We start from the raw sequence: 25,186 nt of genomic DNA, 5'->3' as shown, positions 1-25,186 counted from the left end.
TGGAGCGTTGTTCGTTCAAACTTTGTCAAATGTAAACATCACAACATCTAATTTTACAAATTGTTTGGCATTACATGCAGGAGCTGCTTATGTATGCTGGCCTCAATCAAATTCTGTTTGGACGTTTTCAGATAACAAGGTGGAAAGCTGTTCAATAACAAGTAGGTGTGGAACTGGTCGGTATTTCAAACTCGAAAACATGTCGTCAAATGCTCAATTCTTGTTTTCCAAATGCAAGTGCATTTCAAATTCCGGTGGTGATTCTGCTGGTTCTTTGACTTTTTCTGATCCTCCAAGAAGCGAACCAAGTAATTTTTCAGTTAGTGAATGTCAATTTTTAAATAACAAATTGAACAACTCGTTATCATCTCTTGGTGGAGCTGGTATTCACTTCTATTCAACTTTTCCTTGGATGAATGAAATAAGATTCATAACATTCTGTTTCTTCGATAACACAGCAAATAGTGGAAGAGGAAATGAAGTGTTTTTCAATGGAAGCAGCATCACTCAATCTCCATTTGAAAATTATGGTTCAACAACTAAAGCAAAAAGAGTCTGGAACTGCGAAACAGCAACAAATAACGATTATAACAGATGGCTCCCTCTCATTACAACATTCAAAATTGTGTCTAATAATGGAACAAATACCGATCTCTGCGGAATCACGCAACTCAGTCACTGAGAAACAATTGAATTCGCTCTTGTTCGCATGACAGATACCCAAGACGTCTCTCTCACACTCTTAAACTCAACATTTGTCCCAACAGAAACTCTCACATTCTGCGCAGCTGACTTGAAAATCACAGGAAACGGAACAGATGCCACCACCATCGCCTCCAGTGACATTCCTCAACCTTCATCATCATCATCAATGTCTTCTTCACCAGGTCCATCTTCCGCTTCTGCCCTCTTCCAACAGACCCAGGGCTCCCTTATTGTCTCTGCCCTCGCCATCGCTCACAACTCCACAAATCCCATCACCCCCATCCTCTTCCACCTCTCCGGTAACTCCCCTTCCCTCAACCTCAACACAACCACCATCACCGGAACAACCTCCATTCCAATAAAAACTCCCCTCTTCTTCCTCACTGCTGGCTCCCTCGCCCTCAACCACACAGCAATCACTCATCTCACCCTCAACAGTCAAAGCATCTTCCACCTCACCTCCCTCACCGCTCCCCTCACCCTCAACTCCTCCAACATCACCGATATCACCTCCACAGCCACCCCCACCAGCTGTGTCCTCTCCTCTGCCACCTCCCCTGCCCTCTCCCTCTCCCTCACCAATTGCACCATGACCAGCATCGACTCAGCTCCACAAAACCTTCAGACTGCCACCAATGGCGGGTGGATCTCATTCGCCTCATCTACAACTGCCAGCACATTTTCTTCGAGTGACAACAATTTCTTCAGCAGCTGTATGAGAGAAAGTTTAATGGAGATCGAGAAAATAAAAGAGGAAAAAATTACAGAGAATGTGGGATGCTCCTAAAAACAGATGCAAAGGCGAAAGGAAGAAAATGTACTTCTTTACAAAGAAGTTGGCATTAGAGATTTTACGGGGATGTGGTATGAAAATGAAGAGATAAATGATAACGAAAATAAAGAAGATGAGTGAAGTGATATGAAAGAGAGAGTTATTATTGAAAGAAAAAGAGAAAGATCATTTTGTAATCATGAGATTACGACAAAAGAGAGAAAGAGTGAAAAAGTTAAAATAAATAAGGAAAATGAAAAATGAAAAAGAAAATTGACCTACGATATTGCAACTTCAACGTCGCCATTCTATGATAATTGTGAAAATATTAACAGTTTAATAAAACACATTCACGAAACAAATTTGTTCATCAGAATTAATAGAATGTCGTTGTATTCTTTTTATCGTTTATGCAAAATCGATAAAAATTATCTTCGAAGCGAATCATTCTTCACACAAAACTCAAAACAAATGATAATTACATTTTGTTGACAAATTATTTATTAAACATTTATTTATTTTATGCTTATTTTCACGCTTCCGTAGAATAATCAAGATTTCGTAAATAAAACCGTTAAAAAAGGTTTGATTTTTCTTTTATTTCCACTTTATTTTAATAGGTGTTTTTTGTTCATTTTATTTTCCTTTCCCACAATTATTATTAATTTGAATGATTTTTTCTAATTCAAAATCTCTTGTGGATTTCTAAATTTTGTGCTTTAATTTGAATTGAGTGGCATTAATTCAAATTAATAGAGGTCTATTTAAAAAACCTCCATTAATACAAATAATCTAATTAAATCTGTATTGTATCTATTCTTGAAATTGCAAAATTTTTCTGATCATTCACTGAAAGAAAAACTAAAGAAATAATTCTGAATATATAAATGTTTTTGATAATTTTAAAGATTATTGAATTTTCAATCTTGAATTAAACTTTTTTTGATGCAGAATAATATTTGCTGTTCCTTTCTATTTAAAAATGTCATCCACCGGATCAACATAATAATAATAATAAAAATTTTCTTTGCAAGTTTCTTTAAAAAAATTTGAATCAAGATAGTTTTCTTATCTGTTTATTAAGACAGTTTGAATTAAGTGTTTACAGAGACATAGAAAAAATTATCAAAAATCAAACAAAAAATATTTATATACAAGGTCAAATATACAACGAATGCTTACAAGAAAATATCAAATATTCACACACATATGTATTCTTTTAAGATATTATAAATTAGTCAAGATATGTCAACCAACCATATTTATCTTCAACGTTTCCTCTTTGAATTCCAATGATAAGATCGTACATCTTTTGAGTAACAGGTCCAATTTTTCCTTCTGAAACAACGTATCTTCCTTCTTTGTATACTAACTCGCTCACAGGACATATTGATGCAGCAGTTCCAGATCCGAAAATCTCAGTCACTCTTCCTGCTTCAATATCCTTGCATAACTCATCAATTTCAAGTGCTTCTTCCTTCACAGGAATATCATTATCTTTGCATAACGTAATTACAGATGCACGAGTGATACCTGGCAAAATTGTTCCTGCCAAAGGAGCAGTGTAAACTGTTCCTTCTTTCACAAAAAACACATTCATTGATCCAACTTCTTCAACGTATTTGTGAGTTCGAGAATCCAACCACAACATTTGAGAGCAGCCATGCTTATGTGCTTCTTCACCTCCAGCAAGAGAAGCAGCGTAATTTCCTCCGCATTTAATATCTCCAGTTCCACGAGGAGCAGAACGAGAATATTTATCTGTTGAATAAATTTTCGCTGGCTTGAATCCCTCGGGATAATAAGCTCCAACGGGACACAATAAAACGCAGAAGATAAAATTGCTTGACGGACGAACACCAAGTCCTGGTTCAGTTGCGATCATGAATGGCCGAATATACAATGAGCAACCTTCTTGTGTTGGAATGTGTCGTTCATCAACTTTAATCAATTCTTTAATTGCACGCTCTGCATATTCTGGGTCCATTTGAGGCATTTCCAATTTTGCAGCACTTCTGTTCATTCTTGCGATATTGTCCTTAATTCTGAACATAGCAAACTTTCCAGATGCGGTTTTGAAGCACTTTGCACCTTCGAATATCTCCTGTCCGTAGTGAAGAACCAAAGCACCAGGATGAAGACTCAGATTATCAACTTTCTTAATTACTCCATTTTGCCATTTTCCATCTTTATATTCTTGAACGAACATGTGATCAGTGAAAACATGTCCAAATTTAACCTTTAAACAATCCTCTATGACTGGTTTTCTTTCACTTTCAGGAACAAGCTCCTTGATAATCTCCATGTCAATTTTTAACAATTCCCCCTTTGCCGTTTCCAACATAAAATGAAGAAAAAAATAAGGTTCAACTGCGATCAAATTTGATTCAATATCCAATGTTTTTTAACTTCAACCTTTTATGATAAGCATTGCATTCTGTTTATTAAATAACTTTGTTGATTATGATTTATAAATTTTTAAACTTAATTGATCGATGCATTATATATTCTTTTCAAATAGTTTTTGATATTTCTTTCCACTTAAAAATAGACATTCGCGCTGCTTGGATTATTGCAACGAAGATAAGAAAATGTTCGTTACAAATAATTTGTGCTAAATCTTCAAAATTTTCATATTTTCAAGAAAATTTCTTTTTCAATAAAAATCAAATCAAATAAATTCGCTTTAAAATCATTTATTTCATTTATACATGAAAAAAATAAGAAGGTAATTATGTTCAAAATGTTGATTTTAAAAGCTCAACGAAATGAACAAATACCAATTTGATCATTTACTCCTTCTTTGGCTGAGCCCTTGATTGAAACTTTATTAAAGCCACATCGATATCAACTCCTGGTTCAATATTAACATTGATAATATCTTTAACAGTGTCAACATTTGTAAACAATTCAATAACACGTTTATGTATTCTCATCTCAAATCTATCCCACGTTTTCGAACCTGAAAATACATTTCAAAATAAATATTCCAATGATGCATTGAAATTTACAAAAAATTTGAAATTAATTTAAAATTTAACCTTCTCCACATGGAGTTTTTCTTGTTGTAATTCGCAGAACTTTTGTAGGCATTCTAACTGGACCTTTCACTTTTGGCTTTGTTGGATTGCTTTTTGCACGTTCCAAAAGATCGGATGCGACTGTAAATAATAAAGAACATGAAAAATTTATAAATTACCATTTATCGCTAACCCTTTTCAAGATGTTTATGATTTCTGCCTGTAAGTGTGACGCGTATTTTATTTACGCTTTGCGTTGGCTTTTGAAGGGCTTTGCCAGCTCCTTTGGCAGTTTTTTTCTCCATAATAAAAATGTAGTGATCTGAAATCATTTAGGCATTTTTTTATTCATAAGTTGATGGGAAAAAGATCAAAACACTTTTATTTTATTCAATTATTCCTTTTAATTTAAGTTAATTCAGAGTTCCATTTGGTAAGCTATGTCAGACAGATCTAATCATAAGCATTCTTGCATAAAACCAATCAAACACATTGTTTATCAAATCACTCCTGACATATTACAGGATTTGATGAAAGCGAGTCATGTGGTTGCAAAACAATATCCAGTCTATATTTGTATGAACAATACCTGCCAATGCAAAGGCAGAACAGCATTTATGCTCACTTCAGCGAAGTCTTTTGGAACGTGCTTACCTGTTCAATTTGTTAAAGAAATTGATCTAAGGTGTGAATTTCTTCTTCGAATTTCAATCAATTCATTCTTTAAAAATATGTAGCGGCAATAAATTGAAAACATTTAACATCCGCGAAGCTAGTAATGATCAAATGGAGTCAAAACTTGGATTTCCAAGATTGAGGCGTATTTGGCTGGATTCAAATTCGTTAAGGACAATTTCTCTCGAAGGCATTCCTGCTGTCGAAGAAATTTATGTTCAGAAAAATAGAGTTGGCTATTTTTTTAAAAACAATCTTCTTCCAAAAATTGACAAATGTTTTTCACTAAATTTCAAAATTTTATTTATTTATATTTATATTTTTCAGCTAAGGAGCATTCCTGTTTTGCCTAGTCATGTGGCACTGCGTATATTGGATATTTCTCACAATCGAATAAGTGGAAGCCTGATGCCCATTCTTCACCTTACGCGTTCATTGATATCGCTCAATATCTCGTACAACTATTTTTCGTGGACTCCAACGGAAATGCAGTCAAACCTCACAATCCTCGGCACTTTCCAGCGGCTGGAGAAGCTGTTTGTGGAGGCGAACCCGTTTCTGTACGAGTACCGTGCAGAGGAGCTGGAGCACCACATTGTGTATGCGCTGAGGCAGACGAAGCTGCGATCGATAGATGGGAAGAAAGTGAACAAGGAGATGCGGAAGAAGCCGCCGGCAAAGAGTCTGGCGGAGATTGAGCTCAGACAGGAAGGAGAAGGCGGAGAAGAGGCAGCACAGAAGAGGAAAGCAGAGCTGGCAGCTCAGAGGAAGAGGAACGGGGATGATTGTGAATATGATGAAGATGAGGAGGAGGAGGATGATGATGAGGAAGATGCGACAATCATACGTGAGATGAATCTGGAGTTATATGGAGATGCTATTGATTCATTGGACGATGAAAGTGAAGAAAGAGAAGGGAAAAGAGGGAGATTTGGGTCATTTACTTCGTTGAGGATTAAGAAGCACAGAAGAGTGATGTCATCATCAGCACCAGAGGGGAATGAGAAGTTTAAACCTTCTCCTCTTTCTTCTTCTTCTTCCTCTTCTTCTTCTTCAAAATCTTCTTCATCGAAATCTTCTTCTTCTTCTTCTTCTTCAGAGTCACTTCAATCAGAAGCAGAAGAAACATCACAACTCCATTCTCAATCTCATACACAAACATCTCTTTCTTCTGAAGAAACAGAAAGTGATGAAGAAGAGAATGGATTGGGAACAGCATCATCATCATCATCATCATCTTCTTCTTCTTCACAAAGAGATCTGTCAAATAATATGGAAGAAAATGCTTCTTCTTCTTCTTCTTCTTCTTCCTCCTCTTCTTCTTTACAAAACAGAGAAATAATTTCAAGGGAAATGATTAAGCTTCCTCCAGATGTTATTGACTTCAATGACATTATGGATATTGTTGATGCCATCAATTGCACTATTAATAATGCTGTTAATTCTTCTTCTTCCTCTTCTTCTTCTTCTTCTCCTCCTTCTATTTCTATTTCTTCATCTTCATCTTCATCTGCTTCTTCTTCTGCTTCCTCATCTTCTTCATCACCTTCTTCTTCTTCTTCTTCTCTCCTTTCACCCCTCTCTTCATCATCAATATTATCTTCCAATGACAAGCTGATCATCCTGCTTAGCAACCTCATCACTCATCTGATGCCTCTTTTCCCTCTTCAAACACCTTCTTCTCAAAAGAAAAGAAAAACAAATAAAAATAAAAATAGCAAGCCAAATATTGTGTTCAGAAACTTTCCAAGTGATTTTGATCAAAATATGCAGGATTCATCTTGTTTATTAAATTCACCATCATCATCACCTTCTTCTTCTTCAACATCTTCTTCCACTTCATTTCCTTCCTCTTCTTCCTCTTCCTCTTCTTCTTCTTCCTCCTCCTCTTCTTCTTCCATCAGATCTTCTCTACATTTCAGTTGCTCTCTCATCTGCTCCACTCTTCTTCGTGCTGCTGCCTTCTGCTATTTGGGCGGTGAACATTTCATCAGACTTATCATCTCTTCTTCTTTTGCTTCTTCTTCTCATTCTTCTTCTTCTTCTTCTCTTTCTTCCTCTTCCTCTTCTTACTCTTCTTCTTCTTCTTCTTCCTCTTCTCCTTCTTCATCATCATCATCTTCTTCTTCATTCATTTCAGCCATCACCAACACCCCATCTCATCTTCTAATTCTTCTTCGTCTTTCCTCTTTCTTCTGCTTTCTTTCTCTTTCTCTCCTCTCCTTCATCGATGTTTCTTCTCTTCCTCATTTGCACGACATTTATCAGAATGATTTTGTGTCATTTTCTGCATGTGGAGTGAAAGAGAAGAAGAGAGAAGAAGAGGAGAAAAAAGACATATCCAAAGATGTTTCATCATCATCATCTTCTTCCTCATCTCATTCTTCAAATACCCTCCATTCTGTTTCATTTGGTGAAGAGTGCATCAAATGTCTGTGTGTTGATCCGCTCTTCCATTCTCCTTCTCCTCTTGCTATGCTCCACACATTCATCTCTTCATTCATGCAAGTTTATCCTTCTTCTCGTTCTTCTATTTACTCCTCTTCTTCTTCCATTTCTTCTTCTTCAATTTCTTCTTCTTCAATTTCTTCTTCTTCAATTTCTTCTTCTTCCATTTCTTCTCCTTCTCCTTCTCCTTCTCCTTCTCCTTCTTCTTCTTCTCCTCTTTCTTCTCTTTCTTCTCTTTCTTCTCTTTCTTCTCTTCCTTCTTCTTCTTCTCTCTTCTCTTCTCTCCTCCCTTCCATATCCACATCCACAAATGATGACATTTCTCTTTCTTCTCTCAAATCCTCTCAAAAGGGCTTGTTTTTGGATGGGATGCAATCTCAGCCACTTGTTTTGAAGCAAATTCTGTTTGTGATTGAAAAACAGATAGAAAAAGAAATAAAAATGGAAATGGAAGAGGAAGATGGAGAAGAAAGAGAAGAAGGAGAAAGAGAAGGAGAAAGAGAAAGAGAAGGAGAAAGAGAAGAGAATAAAAATAAAAAGAAGAACAAGAATAAAGTGAATTCAAATAAACAGATGAAGATGAAGATGTTAATGCAGATGGAGCCATATTTAGAGAGCTTTGCAGGGAAATGGATGGATGAGATGAATGAAGGGGATGAAATGAGAGAGAGAAGAAAGAGGAGAAGAAGAAGAAGGAGAGGAGAGGGAAGAAGAGAAAGAGAAAGAGAAGGAAGAGAAAGAGAAGAAGAAAATGGATATGATAATGAAGAAGAATATGAATATGAATATGAAGATGAAGAAGATGATGATGAGGAAGAAGAGGAAGAGGAAGAAGAAGAAGAAGAAGCAGAGGAAGAGAACAAAGAATGCGATGAGATGTTTGAAGAGGAAGAGGAAATGAATGAAGAAATGCTTCATTTGTGTGAAATGTGCTTGATGAATGAAGAAGGAAAGGAGAAAGAAGAAGAAAAAGAAGAAGAAAACAAAGAAGAAGAAAGAGAAAGAGAAAGAGAAAGAGAAGGAAAAGGAAAAGGAGAAGAAAAGAAAGAGAAAGAAAAAGAGAAAGAGAAGAAGAAGAAGAACAGATTAGCAAAGCATCTGAACAAAATCAAACATGATTCAGGAACACAAATGTTGCTAACAAATGATAATTTCCCGATGTTCACTTCTTCTCTTCTTTTGACGAAGAAGCAGATGAAGACGATTTATTCGTGTTTGGACGAGATGAAGAATGCTTTTTGTTCAGAAGAAGGGAGTGAAATGATGGAGTTATTGATGGCTCATACAAATGATGATGATGATGCAACTGTGGAAGAGGGAAATACGCTATGTTCATCATCATCATCATCATCAGCTTCTTCTTCTTCTTTAAATGCTTCTAATTCTTCTTCTCTTTCTTCTTCATCCTCATCAGATTTCGTCAAAGATATTTCTTCTTCTCTTCAACAATTTCTGCTCACTTTGCCGGCAGAATTCGTGTTTTTGGTCCCAACTTATATTTTTAACACAATTAAATACAAAAATTCCCCCTTTTGGGGAACATCTTTCAGATTTACGTTTTTGAGGGTTGTTTCTCCATTGTTTATGCATTTGTGCTCAAATGCTGTTAATTCTGGTGAGCTGGAGATGGATAAGTTGATGTTTAATGATGGAGATGATGAGGAAGAAGAAAAAGTTAGTGAAGACTTTAATGAAGTGAAAGATGATAATGGGAAAGAAAAAGAAGAAAAGAAGGAAGAAACAGAAGAAATAACAACCATCCAAGAAAACAATGCAGTTTCAGAAGAAGTCTCAAAGAAAAATCCAATAAATGAGAATTCAACTGATATTTCTTCATCACTTTGCTTACCATCTTCTTCTCCACTTCCATTTATTTTGACATACATGTCAAAATTAACCCCTCCTCCGATTTTTCTGTCTTCTTCTCTTCTTCTTCACCTGGTTCCTTCTCTTTCTTCGTGCTTTTATTCATTTATTTCATTGTTAAGCACCGGAAAAACGGAGAAATTACAGCGAAATGCGGAATTTTTTGAAAATTTGCTCATTTTGTTGCAGAATTTGTGTGAAAATGAATGGATTTTGAATTATTTTGTGTATTTGATGGAACAGATATGCAAAATAGATGAAGAAGAACTGAAAGAAAAAGAGGAGAAAGAAGGAAAAGAAGAAATCAAAATGACAGATAAAAATTTGATATGTCAAAATATGAGTGAAGATTCTAACACATCTCAATCTTTATCTTCTGTTTTATCAACAACAACAACAACATCATCTTCTTCTTCTCTTTCTTCTTCTCTTTCTTCTTCTCTTTCTTCTTCTCTTTCTTCTTCTCTTTCTTCTTCTTCTTCTTCTTCTTCCTCCTCCTCCTCCTCTCTCTTCCCCTCTCCATTCGTCTATTTACTCTCCCAATCCCTCGAAACCAGCCTTTCTCTTGCCTCTTCTTATTTATCTGCTCTTAAAACATCATCATCATCATCATCTTCTTCTATTGAGAACTCTTCATTCATCTCTCATTCTTCTCTTCATTCTCGCTTCCTCTCTTCTCCAAATGTTCAAATGTCTTCTTCATCATCTTCTTCTTCATATTCTTCATATTCTTCCTCTTCTTCTTCTCCTTCATCATCATCTTCATCTTCTTCCTCTTCCTCTTCTTCTTCTTCCCCTCCCCTCCCAAACATTCATCTTCTCCCTCAGCTCTCTCATTTCCTCTCTCTTCTCTCTCTTCTCTGCAAACTCCAGTTTATTTCTCATTCATTCCTTAGAACTTCTTCTTATTCCCCTCTTTTCCTCTTTCTTTCTCAATTGATTGAAAATGGCACAAATGAAGTGAAATACAATAATAATAACAGTATTTCTTCTTCTATGTCTGCTTTTGTTCATTCTTCTTCTTCTTCTTCTTCTTCCTCTTCTTCTTCCTCTTCCTCTTCCTCTTCCTCCTCTTCTTCTATGAAGCCTAATTCAAAAGAATTAGCAGCATTATCCAAAAAAGAAAGAGAAGAAGAGAAAAAAAGAAAGAAAAATGAAGAAAAAAACGCAAAATTGCTGAAGAAAACTCAAAAACCTTCACCTTTTCATTCTCCTTCTCTCTCTTCTCCTTCTCCTTCTTTCGTTTTGTCTTCTTCTTCTTCTTCTTCCTCCTCCTCTTCTTCTTCCTCTCCTTCTCCTTTATCATCATCATCATCTTCTTCTTCTTCTCCTTCTTCTTCTCTTCTTGTTCATTCTTCTCTACTTCCTCTTCTTGTCAACACTCAATCTCTTATTTCTGTCTTCATCACTTCTCTCTCCACTTTTGATCCTTCTCTTTCTTCTCTTTCTTCTCTTTCTTCAATCAATGATTATGATGATCCTGCATTGTCTTCTCTTTCTTCTTCTTCTTCTTCCTCTTCTTCTTCTTCTTCCTCTTCCTCTTCTCCAGTTTCTTCTCCTTCTCCTTCTTCTTCAATGAACAATGCTCTAAACACTCCATACATATCACCAGCCAAACAAAACTCAACAGACATCAATTCTTCTTCTTCTTCCTCCACCTCTTCTCCTATTTCATCATCATCATCATCATCATCTTCTTCTTCTCCTTCTTCTTCCTCCTCTTCTTCTTCTTCATCCACTTTATCTCTTCACAAACCAACTCCTCTTGATATCACCTCCCTCTCTTCTTCTCTTTCTCCTTCTTCCTCTCCTTCATCATCATCATCTTCTTCTTCCTCTTCCTCAAAACCTCATCTTTCTTCATTCAATTCTTCTTCTTCTCTTCGTTCTTCTTCGTTTCCTTCTTCTTCTTCCTCTTCCTCTTCCTCTTCTTCCTCTTCTTCTTCATTTTCTTCTCGTTTTGCTAAAATTAAGCCATTAAACTTGTTTTCCGTTCCTCCTTTCATTCAAAACACAAAACTCTTCAATGAAATCATGAATTCTTCTCCTCTTTCTTCTTCCTCTTCTCCTTCTTCTCGTTCGTCTTCTTCCTTTTCCTCTTCCTTTTCCTCCTCCTCCCCTTCTTCTCCTTCTCCTTCTTCTTCTTCTATTTATTCTTCTTATTTCCAATCTATCATTTGTGTCTTCAACCTCCATCTCAAATGGATTGGCATACAAAACATTCATCTTCAACCTCCTCCTCTTTCTTCTTCTCTTTCTTCTTCTCTTTCTTCTTCTCTTTCTTCTTCTCTTTCTTCTTCTTCTCCTTCTTCTTCTCCTTTCTCTCCTCTTCCTCATTTATCCTCTTCTTCTAACAGATCTTCTTCTCATATTCGATCAAAAACAGAATTGCCTTCTTCTTCTTTTCCTCCCTCCTCTTCCTCTTTTCCTTCTCCTTCTTCAATTTCTTCACCTTCTTCTTCTTCCTCCTCCTCTTCTCCTCTTCTCTACCCTTCTTCTCTTCCTCTCCCCTTCTTCCTCCCTCTCCTCGCCTCTTCCTCCTTCGCCCTCCACCTTCTCCTCTCTCTTTCTGTATCTTCTCTGCTTTCTCGTTCATTCCTCGTCAAACTCTTCGAACAAACACATTCTTTGAAGTTGTACTTCGCTCTTCTCTATTTACTCTATGGAGTTGGAAGAAATGGTTGCTATGCAGAGAAGAAGGGAAATAATTATGGATCTTTTGTGTTGTCTTCTTCTTCTTCTTCTTCTTCTTCCTCCTCATCTTCTCTTCCTTCTCTTCCTTCTCCTGTTTCTTTTTCTCTCCCAATAGGCTCACTTATTTCCTCAAAGGATTTTGCTTCTCCTAATTCTTCTTTCAATTCATCTTCATTGTTATCATTACTTGCTTCATCATCATCATCTTCTTCCTCTTCTTCCTCTCCTTCTTCTTCTTCTAATCCTTCATCATCATCATCATCTTCTTCTTCTTCTTCATCCATTTCCTTCATCTCCCCCAAATCTCCTTCTCTCTCCTTCTCCTCTCTCTCTTCCCTCTCCTCTCTCTCTCATCTCCACATCACCCTCACTTCCCTCACTCTCAAGCTTCTCTATACTTTCCTCTTCTCTTCTTTCTCTTCTCTTCACATCCATCATCATCTGTGCGATTTATCTTCCCCGTTCATCTTCCATTTGTATCTTTCTCCCCCTGCTTTTGCACTGAATAGGATGTTTAGCTGCATTAAAATGGAAAAAACTTCTCATAATTCTTCTTCTTCAATTTCTTCTTCTTCTTCAATTATTTCATCTTCTAATAAATCTAATGAAGGTGTGAAAGAAAAAGACATTGGAATTTCATTATCATCATCTTCTTCTCCTCTTTCTTCTCTCCCTTCCTTCTCTCTCCATCTCCTCCTCTCCTCCTCTCTCCCTCTCTTCTCTTCCTCCTTCTTCCACTCCCAACTCCATCGTTTCCAGCCAAAATTGTTCGAAATTCTGACTTCTTTTTCTCATCTTGTTTCTCAGCAGTCGCAAAGAAATCAACTTTTCAGCTGTTTTTCTGCTTCTCTTTCGCTTCTTCAGCCATTCCATTGTTTGCATAGAAACCCACTTTCGTTCGGATATGGCTCTGTTTCTGGTTATAACTCTGGATTTAATTCTGTTTCTAGTTCAAGTAATAATTCCTGTTATCATTCAAGCTCAAATTCTGTTTCTATTTCTGCTTCTGCTCCTGTTTCTGGTGTTAATAGCAGTGGGAATAACATGTTGAATGATGGATTGGAAGGGAGAGAAGGAGAGAAAGAAGAAAGAGAAAGAGAAAGAGAGAAAGAGAGAGAAGAAAGAGAAGGAGGAGAAGAAGGAAGACATTTGAGAAGAGGATCAGCAATTGTGGCGAGTTCAAATAGACTGAAGAATGAATGGAATGATAAGCAGGGGAAGATTGGAAGTGAAGGAGAAAGAGAAAGAGAAGGGAATAATAACAAAGAAGCAGAAAGAAAAACGGAAGATAAAATGAAAGAAGAAGAAGAAAATGAAAAAGAAGAAGAATTCGATTATTGGAAGGAATATTGTGATGTTGGGTTTAATTCAGTGGATGAAACACTACCAACAAATGTGTTTGAAATGAACGATGTGTTGGAGGTTTTGAATGAGCTGATAGAAAAGAAGAAGAATAGAAGAGGAAATAAAATGATGAAAGAAGAAGAGAAAGAAGAGAAAGAAGAAGAAATGAAAGAACATATTTCTTCTTCTTCTTCTTCTTCTTCTCCCTCTCAAAATTCTCTCTCCAAACATTCCAATTCTTCTCCTCCCCTCTTCTTCTTCCACCACATTCCAAAATATCTCCATTTGCAGTATCATTTTCTCCATGCGCTTTCGCTCCGTTGTGACTCAGCCATATCTGGTTGCATTCACATCTTCACTCGCCTCATCTCTTCTCATCAGCCTTATCATTCATCATTGTCTTCTTCCTCTTCTTCTTCTTCTCTCTCTTCTTCCAATGCTTCCAATAGCACCAACATTATTCGCTCTCTAATCGATCAATCTCTTCCTCTTGTTCTTTCTGCACTCGAAATAAACACACGACGAAAAGGTGATGTTTTGTTTGTGAACCAACAATATTCTTCTTCTTCTTCTTCTTCTTCTTCCTCATCTTCTTCTGATTCTTCTTCTTTCTCTCTTTCATCATCATCATCTTCTTCTTCCTTATGTTCTCCTTCCTCCTCCTCTACTTCTTCTGATGAACTCTCAAACTATGATGTCACCCCTCATCTTTCACCTTGTTCTTCTTCATCTGCTCTTCTTATCCCATCTTCTTCTTCCTCTTCTTCCTCATCCTCTTCTTCTTCTTCTCTTTCTTCTTCTTCTTCCTCTTCTTCATTATCTTCCTCTGCTTCTTCTTCTTCTCTTTCTGTTTCGGCATTTGCTGGCATCTCAACTCCTTCCTCCACTCCCAATCATTCACCAACACTTTCTCCTTCTTCTCCTTCCTCTTCCTCTCTTCCTCTTTCTCCTTCTTCTCCTTCTCCTTCTCTTTCATCATCTTCTTCTCCTTCATCCTCTTCCTCCTCCTCTTCATCTTCCTCTTCTCAACTTCAACTCACTTCAACTCCTTCTCAGAATTTCACCATCACACTGTCACCAAACTGTTCTCCTTTATCTTCCTTCCCCTCTTCTTCCTCTCCTTCCGTCTTTCCTTCTCCTTCTCTTCCTTTTCTCTCTCCAAATTCTTCTTCCTCTTCTTCTTCCTCTTCTTCTTCTTTTCCTTCCTCTTCCTTCACCCCTCACCAAATCCTCCTCGCTTTCCTCTCTTCTCTCCCTCTTTCTTCAACCCAATCCAGTGCCTCTGCAGTTGTTCCAAAGTTTCCTCTTTCTCCTCTTCCAATCAAGCAGAACATAAACATCTGGGCATCAGCCTTCAATTTGCTCTCTTCTGTTGAGAGATACAATCACATTGCAGAATGGAACAAGAAGAGGAAGTTGCAGTGCAATAATAACAAAGCGTTGATGGCGAAGATGATGAAGGGGAATGGAGAAGATAATAATCAATTAGAAGAAGAAGGAGCAAGAATTAATGGAAGAAGAAATAGAGGAAGTATTTCTTCTTCTTCTCTTCCTTCTTCCTTCAGCCTCACTGCCACCTATCAAACACTTTCCCCTGTGGTCATCCAGATGCTCGTGAATGAGGCATTCAACGGAGGCCTTTCCACTTTCTTTGTGGAGGAGACGCTGATTGGCAAGGATATGAGGTTTCTGTTATCTTCACTGGCTTATCTGCCTCCAGTGAGTGCGGTTTCACAGAGAATCATGTTGAGAATAAGCTCTTTGCTGTACACTGCGAAGAGGGATGGGTGGAGCAGGATTCAGATGGAAGGAGAAGGGAGCGGAGAAAATGGAGGAGAAAATGGAGGAGAGGAAGATGATGATGGAAATGAAGAAATAAGTAGAATTGAAGATTCCAATAGCTCAATAATGCCTTATTCATTATCTTCCTCCTCCTCCTCCTCCTCCTCATCCTTTTCTTCCTCTTCCTCCTTCTCCTCCTTGAGCACTGACTTCACCAGCAGTCTCTTTGAATCTGACTGCAGAAGACGCAAGCGCTATCTTGTTGTAGGGGACAATCCATTCTCTTTCGAGGCAACATTCGGAGATGACATGTTTGTGGGTGTGAATTGGCAGCCAAATGTGTTGAGGGATGTTTCATTCAATGTGCCTGTGAAGATCAAGAGGAGTGGAGTTGTATGGGGAGATGTTTATGGAGGAAGTGGGAATAGAGGAGGGGTTAATGGTGTGAATGGAGTGAATGGAGTGAATGAGATGAATATGAATGTGAATGTGAATTCGAATGTGAATGCAATGAAGGAAGGGAAGAGAGAAAGGAATGGAAGCGGGAATATTAGTACAAATGCAAATGGAAATGCTAATGGGAATGTGAAGTATTTTGAGAGTAATTTGAAGCAACCATCGCTTTTCATGAGCAATTTTGCTTCTCTTTCTTCTCGTTTTCCTCCTCTTTTTACTTCAACTTCTTCTTTCTTACAAAAGTTTGCTCAAACATCAAATACCTTCTCAACAGATTTATATTCTTCCTCTTTCTCTTCTCCTTCTTCTTCTTCAATGATTGGTGCACAACCTCAAATTCATCCATCTTTTGCTCTTCTTCCAATGAATGGATTAGATCTAATTGTGAAGCATCTTTCCTTCTTCACTCATCCTTTCTGGTTTGAACAGCATGTGCAAGCAAATAAAAGAGGAAGGAATACGATGAATGAGGAAGAGAGGGAGAAGGAGAAGGAGGAGAAAGAAGGAAGTGAAGGAAAGGGAAAAGAAGAACATTATAATGATAATGAAATAACCAAAAAGTTATACAAAGAAGAACTAAAAGAAAATGCGTATGAAGAGCAGATGAAGAGTCAAGAAGATTTGCTAGCAAACATTCAAGACATTCAAGATGAAGATGAGAAGATACGTTTGATGTGCTCAATTCCATCACAGCTTTTGTCTTCACCTTCGATCTATTTCGAAGATGAAGTGTATATTCAGATGCCTTCATCATCATCATCTTCTTCTTATTTTCTTTCCTTCTCCTCTCTCAACAAATGCATTGTCCGCAAGATGCTCCCAACAAACGATGAACTTCAGGCTAATCATCAGCTGCTTCCGGATGATGTGTTCAAAATGAACGGATTCAATGGACATTTCTTCCTCTCATTTTTCGTCCAGAAAATGTGGTGTTTGTGGGCAAATGCTGTTGAAAGGGCGGAGGAGAAGAAGAAAACAGAGTTTGAGAGATTGAAGAATGATACGTTGAATGCTTATTCTATGTTAGCATCATCATCTTCTTCCTCTTTATCATCTTCCTCTTCCTCTTCCTCATCATCTTCTTCTCAACAATTTCTCTTTTGCGACAGATATTCCAACACATTCTTCTCTTCGCCTTCTTCCAAATTGTATTTTCCTTCCTCTTCATTCGAAGTTCCCACGAACAATAGACAACTTGCTGTTGATCTTCCACTCCCTTCTTCTGTTGAAACTTCTCCTTTTGCTTTTCTTTCTTCGGTGAATCAGATGAAATTGCCTCAAAAATTGAAGAGAGAAAACAATAAATTTGATGGAAATTTGAATGAATTGCCAAAGATTTGTGGGGTTTTTGATGAAAAAAGAGGAAAAAATTCAAAATTTTCTGATTTTACTCAATTGTTCCATTCAAATATGCATAAATCTCCTTATTTCTACACAAAACGTACAAATAAATGCTTATCTTTATATCCATCATCACATATTTCTTCTACCCATTCTCATTGTCTTCATTCTTCTTCTCCTTCTTCCTTCACTTTATCCCTCCCCATCACCACTCTCCCCTTCTCTCCCATTGGAATGGAGACAGAACTAACTCTTCGCACAATCATTTCTCTTCTCTCTTATTCTTCTCCTTCTCTTCAGCTGAGAATAAGAGATTCTCTTCGAACACCTCTGTTCTTCTCTTTATTGTCTGCTGTTATTGTGCAGAATGGATTTGATGTTTGTGATTCACGTGGAGAAGAGAAGAGAGAGGAAGAAAAGAGGAAAGAGGAAGGGAAAAGAAGGAGAGAAGAAGATAAAATAGATAGAAATGATACAAGAACATCGACTTCTTCTTCTGATAATTCCATTCAAAACAATCCTAATTCCAATCAACAACTTCAATCTCCTCCATTCAAAGAACTGAGCAATGAGCATATTGTGAACGTAAATTTGTGTCTTTCTCTCTTCTCTTCTCTTCTTCCTCTTTCAGTTGCTGAGATGAAGCAGAGAGAGAAAAATGGTGTGGATGATGCTGATGTGATGTTTGAAGGGAATGAAAATTGGATTTATAAATCATCTTTATCTTCCTCTTCATTATTATCATTATCTTCTTCTTCTTCTTCTTCAATGAATGACAATGGATTGTATCAGGTGGGAGATGGATTTATGCAGAAGAGCAATTCTAATGCAAATATTGGCATTAACATTTATGCTAATTCAAATACGAATTCTAATTCTTATGCAAATGCTAATGAGTTTAATAATCATTCTTTGCCTTCTTCTCTTTCTTCTTCTCTTTCTGCTTCTTCCTCTTCCTCTTCTTCATTTCTGACAGATAAGATGAATGTTCCTGTGTATGATGACATTGGAGTGAATGATAATCCTGTCAGTTGGACATCTCAGCAATCTCATCAAATGCACTTGCAAATGAATTCTATTGCTTCTTCTTCTTCTCATTCTTCCACTTCTTTATCTTCTTCTTCTTCCTCCTCTTCTTTTTCACCTTCCTCTTCCCCCTCCTCCTCCTCTTCTTCCCTATCCTCACATTCATTTGTTATTGTACCTCCTCCTCCTTCCTCTCTAAAACAAGAGCTTCTCCTTTTGACAATTGTTGCATGTTCTATTCGTCCTATATTGGACTGCCTTTCACAATTAATCCCCCATTCAGTGTTTGACACATCATACTCTGTTCAAACAAAGCCAGATTCAACAGAAGCATTTAAAGACGAAGAAAATTCGGTTCCTTTGTCATTTTCATCATCATCATCATCAACTTCAAATTCTTCTTCTTCATCTTCTTCTCCCTTCTGTCAAATCTGGAAGTACAATTCTTCTCTCTCCAACACTCTCTTCCTCTTCTCTCCTTCTTCTCCCTTCACTCATCCTTTCATCTCTTCTTCCCTCTGCCGTCTAACAGATTCTGTTTTGTCTGGTTTAATCGATTTCTCAATGAAAACACTTCATTCAGTCTTGTCTCTTGTTAATTCTCTTCCTCTTTATTCGTTTAATCCTCTGCCAAAACTGCAGAAGCAGATAAAGAAACACTCTATGTCTTTATTGCCCCATTCAAGACTTCTTTACTCTTCTCCTTTGCTTTCTTCACAGAATTCTCTTGCTTCTCCTCTCCCTTCACCTAGAAAGAACATTTCTTCTTCTTCTTCTTTCTCTCCATCTTCTCCTCTTTCTTCCTCTTCTTCTTCCTCTTCATTATCTTCTTCTTCTTCCTCTTCTTCTCTTGCTAATTATATTCCTAAACTTCCCTCAATAATTCCTCTCTTCGCCTCCTCTCCTTCTTTCACCCACAAAAGCAAAAAACTTGCCGGCAAAGTCTTTCGAAGCGAATTGACACGATTTCTGTTCAATGAAAGGACAATCAACTTGATTGTGGTGCTTTTGGTGAGAGAATACCACAAAATGGCTCATTCCTCTTCTTCTTCGTATTCTCTGCCTCTTTCTGAACAGTTGGGCAATGCAGATGATGAAAATAACATGAAGATATCTTCTTCTTCTTCTTCTTCCTCCTCCTCTTCTGATAATCCAAGAGAATTCATGCTGGTTGAACACGATGTGCTCAGCAGATATGCCACCCCCTCTTTGTCTTCCGTTGTTTCCAATGCCACAAACATCACAAACCTCACAAACACCACAAATATTGTCAGTTTTTCTGGTTTCTCTCTCTCTTCCACTGCTTCTGCTGCTTCTTCCACCGCTCGCTCACTCAATCCGATGCTTTCCCGCACTTCTGCTGTGTCTTCTGTCTCTTCTTATGCTCCTTCGCATTCTTCTCTCATTCCTTCTCCATTTGGATACATGCAGCTATCTCCATTATCTCCCAATAGACACTCGCCTCCTTCATCAACCTCTTCCTCTTTCAGTCTCAATCCATCTGTTCCTTTGTCTCCTTCTCCGCTTTCTTTCTCTTCTTCTTCTTCTTCTTCTTCTTCTTCTTCTTCTCCTTCTTCTTCCTCTTCCTCTTCTCTTTTATCTAATTCCATATTCCATTCTGATCTCTACTCCCTTCTTCTCTCTTCCACCTCCAACCAGTCTCTTCTCTCTTGTTATTCTTCCCTCCCTTCCTTTTTCCTCAAACATCGCAGCGTTTCTGAGCTGATGCTCCTCAAAGAGCACAAAAGAATTCATTCATCTTTCTCTTTGTTCAGAAGCATTTTGGGGCAAATCGCTGAAATTAACAAGGAAAACGCTAAATTTATCAGAAAATGCATAGAAAAATGTGAAAATAGTCTTCTTGTGGCTGAAGAGACGCATCCTTCTCTGATTGAAGACTTGCCATTGAATGAAGAAGGAGTGCAGAAGATGGATGGAGCATTACCAGAATCTGCTATTATGACACCTATGGCTGATAAGACTGTTGAACAAAGAGAGCCTTCTTCTTCTTCTTCTTCTTCTTCAAGTGTTTCTTCTTCAAATTCATCAAATGCAAATGAAAAGACAATTTCTGAGTTTATTTCTACTCCTCCACCGCCTTCAACACCTCCTCCACCACCTTCACCTTCTCCCGCTCCCGAACAATCATCATCATCATCTTCCTCTTCCTCTTCCTCTTCCTCGTCAAATAATGAAAATGCATATTCTAAAGTAACTGAAGATTCAGCTTCATCAACATCTTCATCTGCTTCTGCTTCCTCTTCTCCACCACCTCCGCCTCCTCCTTCTAATTCACAATCTGATTCTACTGGCAACCAAGCATCATCTTCCACAGCTGTTTCATCATCATCATCATCATCATCTTATTCTTCTTCTCTGCCTCTTCAGCAAATTCAGTTAGACGAAGACTTCTTGTGGGAGATTGACTATAAGACAAGAGAAAGAGAAGCTATTGCGAAGATTGTGGAAGGATTAGCAGAGAAAAGAAAGAAGGAAGCGAATGCTAAAAAGATGGCTGAGCAGAAGTTAATTGAACAAAGAGAAATGGAATTATCTCAATCAACAGCTAAACAGAATGAAAAGGAGAAGGAAAAGGATAAGAAGAAAGGGAAAGAAGAGAAGAAGAAGGAAAAGAGCGAGAAAATCGAGAGAATCACTTCCAAAGAGAACGAAAGAATGAAACAAACTACAAACACAATGAATGCAAATGAAGCAAACAACAAAGACATTTACCTGCACTCTTCATTCAAATGCTTCATGAACATTCCCACAGACAGCAATTCCCTGTGCTATTCTCATGTTCTCTCTTCTAGTGTGGGCTTCCTCTCCTCTCTGTTCTCATCTGCTTCTGCTACCTCTCTTTCCTCTTGCCGCATTTCCTCTTTCTTCCAATCAGCTAATCCACTGAGTCCGTTCCTGTGCTGGCTGTTGTTAACAACTGGAGGTGTGTTTTTGGTTGTGAAGAGGCACGAAAGAAAGGAGAATGCAGAAGTTGATAGGAATTATTCGAATGGACAGAATCTGATTCGCTCGAGGCAGCTGCCAAAGAGCGAGCAGATGAATGCAAACACACATTCGTATCAGCCTATCACGAAAGGCGCTGTTGCTGAAGAGAAAAACGACGCCTCGCCATTCACTGACTTGTCTGTGTATTCAATCACAAAGGCAGAAATAGCAAGCTTTATGGACGATGCTATCAATTACCAGCATTTCTTCATTCCTTATTCATCGCTTGTGAGTGTTGCAATTGACCCAGGATTCCAGCAGATAACGTTGGAGGTGCAAGGAGAAGATGTGTTGGAGGAGTTACAATATGCACTATCATCTGAGATGTATTCACAGACTCAAAGGGATTCAGATTCTCACCAAATCTCCTATGGAAATGCTGATGCTTCGCACTCATTGTCTTCTCCATTGCGGGCTAATCTTCTTTTTGAGTCAAACTCATCTAGTCAGATGTCTTCGTTGGCAGAGGCATTCCTCTCTCTCTGTTCTGAGATGATTCCCAGCTGCCCATTCAACGTGCTGCTTGACAATTCAGTCTCCACAGCCATCCAGTTGTATTCTGTTTCCTCTGTCTTGGACTCAGTCCAGACACAGTCTGTGTTCAACTCTGTTTCAAATATGTCTGTTTCTCCTTTATCATCATCATCAACAACAACAGGAGCAGTCCTGCTTCCACCCTCAGCTTCCTCTCCGACTCCTGCTTATCCTCAGACAGGGGCAAGACAGACATCTGGTGTAGTTTTGCATTCGCGCCAACCAAACTCGTCTAGCGTTGCTTCTGCTGTTTCAATGTGCATCTCCTCTCCTTCACAAGATGCAGTGTCTAAACATGCTTCGTTGCCTAATCTATTCAAGTTGCTTTCCACTCCCCTTCCTTTCTATGAGCGTGTCGTGTTTCATTCTGTTTGCTGGCTCATCCCATCACCCGAAAACAAAGTCGAAAAGCCGAAAAGGATTGTCATTGCGCTGACACGAAGCACACTCTACCAGTTGGAACAGAAACTGATTTCATTTTCTCCTTCTGCTGTTGCAAGGCAATCAGGGGCAATTTCTGCTAAAAACTCAGAGTTACATTCTGCTTCGAATGCTTCATCTTCATCTGAAGATGTCAAAAAGAATGCGAAAAAGACAAAGAACACTAAGGCAGAGTTGCCATTGCGAGCATCTCCAAATGGACTTTCTGGTTATTCTTCTTCTTCTTCTTCTTCTTCTTCTTCTTCTGTTGCGGTTCGCTCAAGTTCTCTGTTGTCATCTCTTAATTCTCTTGCTCATAGCATGGCTCCCTATGCATTCTTGCGAACACAAGTTACGAAATCTCGTCCTCTTGTTGACTATTTGTCTGTTGAAGTGCGAAAATTGCTTTCTGATTTCCGAACTGACAACGCACAAACAAACGAGAGTTCTCAGTCATCTCCACATAACACCCAATCCAGTGAAAGCGAAGAAGCTCCTGCACAAGAAGAATCCAGAAGCGATCTGCAGAATGTTTCTCTTAAACATTCTTGTTTGGTCCAAACAGGCTGCTCGCCTTGTGAAGTGGCGCTTTTCTCGCTTCCGCTGACGTCTTCTGCAGGAGAGGCATTTTCGTTGGATTTGTCGCAGGCAATGATCCTTCGGTTCTTAGATGTGGAGACAGCGCACTCGTTTGTGAGCTTTTTCCGGATGTGTGTTGATGAAAATGAAAGGATTGTCATGGAGCAAGCAAAAAGCAAAAAGTTGCTGTAGAAAGTTATGAGAGATATTCGAAGAATGATTGTGAATATTTTGATTATGAGCTCCAAGAATGTTTTTTTAGAGTGTTTTTATTATTGTTTTTTTTGGAATTTCTTTATTTTAATAAATTAACTTTCGTTTCAACCAAGTGTTAGACTTGCAACACCTGCAAAAGCATCTTACAAAATATTGCATCGACTGATCAACTGTTGTTTTTGATGTTTGTGCTTGGCCAAATGTTTGGTTTACAATAAATGGATTTTGACAAGCATTTAACTTTTCTTTTTCAATTCTATTTTGTTTCAATTGTTTCTGGGTAATATTACATTATTTTTTTGTTATTCATTTTCTTTAAAAAAATTCTACTGTGTAGTAATAGTTATTTGCGCTTTTAGTTTTATGTTATGAAAAAAGGAGAGAATTAGTCTAATGATTTTAAAAATAGATTTGTCTTTATCGTTTTTGTTGAATTGAAGACGAGGCACAGATGTTCTAATGGCTGGTTCTATTTATTAAGTCACATGAATTTCTTTTGTAATTTGAATTTACAAACCGTTTTTTTTAAGTTTTTAATATCACATCAATAATGGTAAAAGCAACAATCTATTAAAACAGAACAAACTTTTTTAATTGAATTTACATTCTTCAATTGAAGCAAAAGCAAATTACTCAAGAAATTACTTGAAACTTTCTAACAACAATCTTTGCATTGCTTTTTCCCATCAACATTAGAGATTAAAAAAAATAATCTTCACAATTTGATGATAATTCAAAATTTTTCATTTCAAAGATCAATATTTTGTGAAAGCTGAAAATGATATCGTCATATCCATCTTCTTCCATTATTTCAAAAATCATTCTTTTCAAAACTGTCCATTTATCAGTTGATTCATCTTTTGCTTTCTCATTCAATTTTCTTGCAACAATATGTAAACAACTCAAGCATTGATATGCAACAGCTCTCCCCAAGTTCGAATGGCACACTTCATTCAGCATTAACGTTACAGCACCGCAACCGAATAAATCATCAGTAAATGATTCGTTTATTTTAATCATTGTTTTTACAAGACGAATGCAAGCAACAATCAGGTATATGCAATTATCTTTTGAATTTCTGCACAGATGAAAAACTTGTGAGACCAGCCCTTCACATTCTTCATTTCTCATATTGCTGTAGATATAATACAATTCCAGAACATTTATCCACTCCTTTATCGAAAATATTTCTTTCATTTTCCTTAACTCATTTGTCTTTTTCTTCCAATCAATGCGCATTTCGAGCATTTCTAATTCTTTCAATGAATCCTCCACAAAATGCAATTCTTTCATTACAGAATTTCCTATATCATCATCATTGAAATATCTATGCGTGCGAAACAACCAAATTGATGAATAGGCAAGCGAAGAGAGGTTGCGGTGATCCTGATGATACTTGACGAATGCAATTATTTTGTCCAGATACAACTCTCTATTCAAGGACTTCGAGAAAATAAGAAATAAAAAAAAAGAAAAAAAAAAAAGAAAAAAATAGAAAAGAGAAGAAAAAGAAAACTATTAAATAAAAAATAAAAAATAAAATAAAAACTCATTCAAAAAAATATTCTTGCATGTTGTTTTCACACATAGTTTTCTGGAATGTAACTAAGTGTCATAAGAGATAGCTCTACTTCTTTTTGTTCATCCACAACTTTTCCTTTTACCAGGACAAAGTTTAGAATTAGAGGAACGCATATAGAATAAAATCTCTATTTCAAAAGATGATCAAAATCGAAAAATAACAAGTTACATGTGCAAAGATCAACTGAAAGTTTATCGTTTTCTTCTTCTTTTTCATGTTCTTTATTAAGAATCATCTTTTCAAGCATTTCAATTAAGGAAGATACTATTAACTTTGGAATCCACAAATGTCTGAGATCTTTCCAATATCCCACATATTTCAACAGCAAAATGACACCATGGTTGGACAATTTCTTTTTTTCGATCATTTTGTTAATTTCTTCGAATATTTCTTTAGAAAGAACCAATTCCAATTCATATTCGTCCATCTCTTTGAATAAATCATCTATTTCAGCCATTTTCTGATATTGATAAGCAAAAGAACAGCTTGTCAATTCAAATAAAAGTTCTGCATTCAAAAAACCAACTTAAAAATTTTCACAAGTTCGATAAGAAAATAATGCCTTTCAATTTTTCTGTAGAAGATGCCTCACAATCAGATATACAAATTCAGTTAATCAAATAAAAGGTTAAAACACATTCAAATTTCATTCAAAAATAAAAAAGCCAGAAAAGATCTTGCTTGAGAAATGGAAAAAACTAAAAGAATAAATCTCTATCA

General features: G+C 37.2%; 4 protein-coding genes across 4 annotated transcripts; 2 read left to right on the top strand and 2 right to left on the bottom strand.

Annotated features, from left to right (window-relative positions):
* Positions 1–709: 709 nt before the first annotated feature.
* Positions 710–1,298, top strand: MONOS_11044 (uncharacterized protein; the record flags this gene model as incomplete). Its single annotated transcript, XM_067863542.1, has 2 exons — positions 710–1,004; positions 1,144–1,298. The coding sequence occupies 2 exons, from the start codon at positions 710–712 to the stop codon at positions 1,296–1,298; spliced, it is 450 nt and encodes a 149-aa protein (XP_067725116.1).
* A 1,231-nt stretch (positions 1,299–2,529) lies between these two features.
* On the bottom strand, positions 2,530–3,792 carry MONOS_11043 (putative branched-chain amino acid aminotransferase). Its single transcript, XM_067863541.1, has one exon. It carries the CDS (start codon positions 3,780–3,782, stop codon positions 2,712–2,714), a length of 1,071 nt encoding a protein of 356 aa, XP_067725115.1. The 5' UTR covers positions 3,783–3,792; the 3' UTR covers positions 2,530–2,711.
* A 303-nt stretch (positions 3,793–4,095) lies between these two features.
* Positions 4,096–4,831, bottom strand: MONOS_11042 (putative 40S ribosomal protein S20). Its single transcript, XM_067863540.1, has 3 exons — positions 4,691–4,831; positions 4,519–4,638; positions 4,096–4,439 (listed from the first exon to the last, which is right to left on the bottom strand). The coding sequence occupies exons 1-3, from the start codon at positions 4,827–4,829 to the stop codon at positions 4,270–4,272; spliced, it is 429 nt and encodes a 142-aa protein (XP_067725114.1). The 5' UTR covers positions 4,830–4,831; the 3' UTR covers positions 4,096–4,269.
* A 244-nt stretch (positions 4,832–5,075) lies between these two features.
* MONOS_11041 (uncharacterized protein) lies at positions 5,076–23,469 on the top strand (the record flags this gene model as incomplete). Its single annotated transcript, XM_067863539.1, has 3 exons — positions 5,076–5,182; positions 5,235–5,403; positions 5,500–23,469. The coding sequence occupies 3 exons, from the start codon at positions 5,076–5,078 to the stop codon at positions 22,858–22,860; spliced, it is 17,637 nt and encodes a 5,878-aa protein (XP_067725113.1). The 3' UTR covers positions 22,861–23,469.
* Between the last annotated feature and the right edge of the window lie 1,717 nt (positions 23,470–25,186).

Source organism: Monocercomonoides exilis (assembly GCF_001643675.1).
Source record: "Monocercomonoides exilis strain PA203 chromosome Unknown scaffold30-1206723, whole genome shotgun sequence".
NCBI classification, from domain to species: Eukaryota; Preaxostyla; order Oxymonadida; family Polymastigidae; genus Monocercomonoides; species Monocercomonoides exilis.
Note: the sequence above shows the minus strand (reverse complement) of the source record. Positions and strands in the feature narration are given on the sequence as shown.

Coding starts and splice junctions, on each gene's coding strand:
- MONOS_11042 (XM_067863540.1), bottom strand. CDS start 4,829: ATGATTTCAGATCACTACATTTTTATTATGGAGAAAAAAACTGCCAAA. Junction 4,639..4,690: donor TCATAAACATCTTGAAAAGG/GTTAGCGATAAA, acceptor TATTATTTACAG/TCGCATCCGATCTTTTGGAA. Junction 4,440..4,518: donor AAAAACTCCATGTGGAGAAG/GTTAAATTTTAA, acceptor ATGTATTTTCAG/GTTCGAAAACGTGGGATAGA.
- MONOS_11043 (XM_067863541.1), bottom strand. CDS start 3,782: ATGGAGATTATCAAGGAGCTTGTTCCTGAAAGTGAAAGAAAACCAGTC.